At 36.0% G+C, this 6035-nt stretch overlaps 1 protein-coding gene across 1 annotated transcript; it reads right to left on the bottom strand.

Annotated features, from left to right (window-relative positions):
• Positions 1 to 747: 747 nt before the first annotated feature.
• On the bottom strand, positions 748 to 5055 carry Chchd7 (coiled-coil-helix-coiled-coil-helix domain containing 7; the record flags this gene model as incomplete). The annotated part of the gene is made up of 2 exons (XM_015485696.2): positions 748 to 4204; positions 4936 to 5055. Coding segments are annotated over 2 exons (225 nt in total), but the record flags the coding sequence as incomplete, so codon positions are not given.
• Positions 5056 to 6035: the final 980 nt, after the last annotated feature.

The raw sequence follows: 6035 nt of genomic DNA, 5'->3' as shown, positions 1-6035 counted from the left end.
CCTTGTTCATAATAGCATACCCATTAGTAGGAGATTGGTTCAATAACGGTATTCTGTATAATGGAAACTTCAATCATTGACAGTAATGAAATAAATCTATAATCACTAATAGAAAAAATATCCCAAACTGCATCATCAAGAGAAAAAAGTAATTTATATATATCATGTACTATGATGTTCCTTGTTGCAAAGCAAATGCATACAGATATGCTTGTATATGCACGGAAAGTCTTGAAAACTCTTGATATTGACTGCTGCTGGGGCAGATTCATTATGCATTACCTGCCGCAGTCTGGCTGGGCACAAATCAGGAGCCACTGAAGCAGGAACAAACTTTATTTTTAAACTGCAGGAAAACACTTCACACAGCTCCCGGGGAATCCTCCCGAACGCCACGAGGCTTCTCCAGGAACCCCCAGCCGGAAATATCTCTCTCGGAAATCCCTCCTCCTGCACTTCCCCAACCAATGGGAACTCTCGGGGAATCCCCGGAAATCCCCACGAGAACTCCAAAATAGTGCGAGAACTCAAAAGTTGCGGCAGAGGCGGATAGTAATGCCTCGCCTGTCAATCAATACTGTTGGCAAAATGCCAGGGACCATACAGACTCGGCCGTGGCTCTCAGCAATTACCTACCCTTTTGCATTGTTTGAACTGATACATTTTTTTTAATTTTCAAATCCCCCATTTCCCAAACACAGACACATTTGTTGGCCATTCATTACACATTAGATGCAGACCAAGGTATAACCATGAATGATACTGTTTATTTCTCCCAAGAAGGCACAGATGAGTGATTCTTAAAAGGGTTGCTTTTACATACTACAGATGCAGATTCCCAGATATTGAGAATTTGTAATGAGATGCTTTCTAAAACAGTGAACATGAACTCAGTAAACAACTTCTACTTTTTTGACATATAAAAATTTCTCACAGCATTCTGACACTAATTTATCAAGCTTCACTTTCCTAAAAGCAAAATTTGAAGAAAAACAAGAGTGACAAATTTAACAGTGGTGGTAAAAGAAACCATTTAGATATTGCCTCTCAAAGGTGATACAATGAGATCTTGCACAATCAGGTTATAAGAAGAGCACACTGAAGTTACCAGCGTTGTGTAGAGAAGCAAGCTAAGAATCAGGGAATTACTGAAGAGAGATTTGAATTAAACAGTTTTTCCTGGGTGGAGCCATTACATATTAAATATATGTTAAGAATTTGCCAATCAAAAATTCCAAAATTAGTTTGTCATCAAGATACTTCACAGAAAACATTCACAGAAACCAACCATCAAAGAGCTATGCCATTATCACAAAGCTACAAGAGAGTGGGGTGCTGGCATAAAGGTAGAAATACATAGATCAATAGAATAGAAAGTTCAGGAAAAAAATCTCACAAATGTATAATCAATTGATTCGCACCAGGCATGGTGGCACACACCTGTAAACCCAGCAGCTCAGGAGGTTAAGGCAGGAGGATCATGAGTTCAAAGCCAGCTTCAACAACTTAGTGAGGCTCTAAGCAACTCAGTGAAACCCTGTCTCAAAATATTAAAAAAGAGCTGGGGAAGTGGCTCAGGGGTTGAAGCACCCCTGGGTTCAATCCCAGTATAAGGGAAAAAAATCAATTGATTTGCAACAAAGGTGCTAAGACAATTTAATTGGGGAAAAGAACAGTCTTTTTAATGGATAGTATTGGAACAACTGCATAGACACAGAGAATAAATAAAGCTGAACTCCAACTTCAGACCATATGCAAAAATCAACTCAAAATAGATCAAAGACCTAAACGTGAAAGCTAAAACCATAAAACTGTTTGAAGAAAACAGGTATAAATCTTTGTGACCTTGGATTAGCCAATGCTTTCTTAGCTATGACACCAAAAGCAACAAAAGAAAAAATTGGAATTTTATCGTGAAGAGGGCAATAAATACTCTGCTGACTTAAAAGGTTAATGTTGTACAGCTTCACATTCACCAAAATTAAACTTTTGTACTTCAAAGGTCACCATAAAGTGAAAATACAAACCACAAAATGAGAGAAAAATTCTGTAAACTGTATATCTGATTTTTTTTTTGTGTATCTAGTATATGCAAAGAACTCTTACCATTTAATAAATAAAATGACCCGATTAAAAATGGGCAAATGTTGAGCATGGTGGTACATGTCTATAATCTCAGCAGTTGGGGAAGCTGAGGTAGGAGGATGGTGAGTTCAAAGCCAGCCTCAGCAAAAGCAAGGTGCTAAGCAACTCAGTGAGACCTTGTCTCTAAATAAAATACAAAATAGGGCTGGGGATATGGCTCAGTGGTTGAGTACCCCTAAGTTCAATCGCTAGTACCCCTCCCCAGTCCAAAATGGGCACAGGATCTGAAGGGACATTCTCCAAAGATACACAAATAGCCAATATGCACATTAAAAGATGCTCAACAAACATTACTAGCTATCAGAGACATGCAAAGCAAAATCACAAGGAAACAACAGTTTAGCCCTAGGAGGACTGTCATCAAAGTCAGATTAACAAGTGTTAATGAGGATGTTGAGAAACTGGAACTCTCACACACTGCTGGTGGACTGTAAAAAACAGTGCAACCACTTTGGAAAACAGTTTAAACAGTTCCTAGAAAAAATAAAAAGGTTTAATGGTTACCACATGACCCAACAATTCAACTTATAGGTATATATTCAGGAAGAAATGAATGTTCACACAAGAAGGACACTGGTGGTTAAGGTGGGCACTCGTGTCTATATTTGAAATGCTTATTAATAAGGCAAAAGTGGTTAAAACAAATAAATGGAAATTTTAAAAGCTATATCAGGACAAACAGCTACATAATGAATATTGATAACTAGTATGTACATTTAAAGAGGTGACATTAAAATTCCAAACTCTGAAACAAGCCTGTACTGAAATGCTTCTCACACAAATAGGACATAATTCCCTTCAGGTCCTATTTTAACCCATTATTTCTACAACATTACAAAAATTGAAAGAATTTTTGAAACAATCCATTTTTTTATTCAAATAGAATCACATTTAACAATCAAGGTCATATAATTTAAAAACTTCTGAACTGTTTTGGACTCAGATGGATAGTTGATTGTCGGCAGTCATTAAAACAATGCTCTTGATCCAGGATCAGAGGAGAAGAAGGGACACAGCAATTTATTTTCACTGGTTGTCTACGTTAAATTTTATTAAATAATGTCTCTTTACAAAACTATTCTGTAAATTAAACAAACTAGATTTTTAAAGGCAGCAAGTATATATGCTATACAATGCACCAAACTGAAAACTCACTCTTTTTATATCACAAAATGAAGTTGAGCTCACTAGATAAGCCCCCACATCCTTCCTTGTCTACCTCACTCTGTAAACAGAAATCCTTCCAGGGGAACCCATTTCTTTTTGTCTTTCTGTAGTTCAAAAACTGATAATACAGTTTTATAAGGTTACCCAGAATTTATGGACTGTTGCCTAGGATCCTAAGCCTTTCCTTAAAGAAAGAAAAGAAAGAACACCAGTTCTTTTTCATGCCATTTATTTAGAACAGTTTTTCTATACCCATTTCCCCCCTAGTGAATGTACTAGCCTTATTTAAACAAAGATGAGTGAGTCAAGGAAGAAAAGAGATTTTTAGGGGTAAGCCTGAGGTTTGAGAACCACCACACACCTACCCCAACCCACCTTTCCACTCATCCCCTTCACCTTTACACACTTCAAACTCTAGGTGAAACAGAAGCTTTCCTTCTATCATGTTGTTCTTCCCATCATTTCCTTTCTTTGTAAATACTACCTCCCAGCCCCATTAAGTCTTTGTTTGTTCACATCTAAACTTTCATTTGAGACCCAGCAGAGAAGCTCAACTCCAATAGTCTTTCCTAACCCTCCTTATTTCCTGGAAGTGCAGCGTGGCAGTGACATATTATCATGGCATTGAGAACAAATACAGAGGACACAAAACTACCTGAATTCTGTCTCTCCTTGTAAATCTTCAGATCTGTCTGGGTAAGGCCAGTCAAGTTTTAAAAGATTATAGTAATTGTACATTTAAAAAAAAATATCTTCTAGTTTACATAAACAATTTTAGAGTAAACATTCAATAAGGCATTTTCCCCATTGCTCCCAAGATTTCATCTCTTTCTGCTGCTGTGGGCATAAATGGTGTCACTCCATTTTGTCTTCTTTGGATCATGATGGAATTCTGTGTATAGGCAAAAAAGAAGAAACCAAAATCAATCATGTATGAAATGCTAATCATTTGCCAGTAATTTGCTACTGCTTTCTCAAAAACTCTGAAAATCAAGTTAAATAAATCCAAACTGTAGTTCTGGGACTCCTGATGTTTCAAACAAAAAAATAAATAAATAAAATTGCTTATTCTCATAGAAATATGCTAATAGTAACTGAAATGGGGACACACTGTGTGAGTACAAGAGCATAAGAGTGTATACAGTTCACCAAGAAGACTACTGTATAACTGCTAGACAAAACCAACAGTCCATTTAAAAGAAGGTAGCTGGATCCAGTGCTCAGGGAAACAAATTATATATTAATGCATTGGGAAAATGGAACCTTAACTACCAAGAATGGTAGTGGCAAAGGAGGCAGAAATGGAAGCCTAATATGACATGAGAGCAAAGTAAGTTATATGTTCTGCTCATCTTCAGAAAAACTAAATTTACAACAAGGTTATTATTTTGTGGCTGCAGATTTATATACCTAGGAAGACTCACATATTAAAACTGTATTCAGATACCTCAGAATAGGATGAAATAATTAATAAGAGTTCTCTAGGATCCTTCAGGACTGAAATACATACAGAGGATAGAAGAAAAGTTGTTTCCCTATGGCCATCACTGGGAAAAGACTATGGGCCTCAGTTTCATGCTGAAACGATGGGTTTTAAAACAAAGCTCACCAAGCTAGGCTTACCCAAAATCTCCGGCAGTTTTTGTACTTCAAGAAGTAACTGGAACATCTTTCCTTATCATAGTTATTTTCATCCATACATCTGCTAGAAGCATCAGATTCCTTAAATATGTAAGAAACACATTATTTAAAAGGTAGAATGAGATATTAAAAAGGTCTGAAAACAAAAACTTTAAAGCTATTTTGTCCCAAGACAGATAAAGTAAAATGGATCATTTTATTCAATGGGTACACTAAAACAGAATAATCTTGCCAACTATCCAAGAATTTATTCTGCTGGAGTAGATATCTTCCTTTTCATAGTCTAGGCCAGTTTTCTGAATATCTGATCACAGGAGTCTGAGCCAAAGTACTAACTGGGATCATGTGATCCAGAAACTGTAGCAAGGAACAATATCCACCAAACCACTGCTGCACAGTTAGAATGAGAAACAAGTCTCTTGACTCAGTACAGCTCTCCTGGATTTTCCAAATTCTTACTCTGATTTGACATTTGACTTTAATGCTGATTTTGAGATTTCAAATAAATTGTTAATAAGTGGTCTACATCAAGGCAACCTAAATTAACACTATTCATCTCAGTACATTTTTGGCTATTATTTACTCTATTACGCAAGTAAGTATTCTATTATGTAAGAAATTTTAATAGTTATTATTAATATCACTTCAAAACCAAAGTGAACACAGGGATATGAATTTAAAAGAGGGTAGGTGCCATTTGGGAATTAAATTTAAGCTGTCTGAACTGGAAGGAGGTTGGATGACAAACTTCAAAGTGAAAGAGATGATTATGAGAAGTTACCTAAAAGCACGATTTAACTAAACAGGTATGCTATTCGCTTCACAGATCTAAGAAATGTGTTCTATTTAAATAGATTTACTTAATAAAACTGTTGAAATCTAATATACAGAACAAAGCTGTATTTCTATGCCAAATATTTAATGCATATTTTTGAAAAACGCATATAAGGTCAGGCAATATAATTCCTCATAGCATCAATATAATCACAGCATTGTACAAGGGTGGCAAAATTACAAGAGAGTATAAATCATACCAAATTAATGCAAATACAAGCTTATTATTACAATAAAACATCCTCTCT

Source organism: Marmota marmota, unplaced genomic scaffold (assembly GCF_001458135.2).
Source record: "Marmota marmota marmota unplaced genomic scaffold, marMar, whole genome shotgun sequence".
Lineage (NCBI taxonomy): Eukaryota > Metazoa > Chordata > Mammalia > Rodentia > Sciuridae > Marmota > Marmota marmota.
This window is presented reverse-complemented; position numbering and strand designations above follow the sequence as displayed.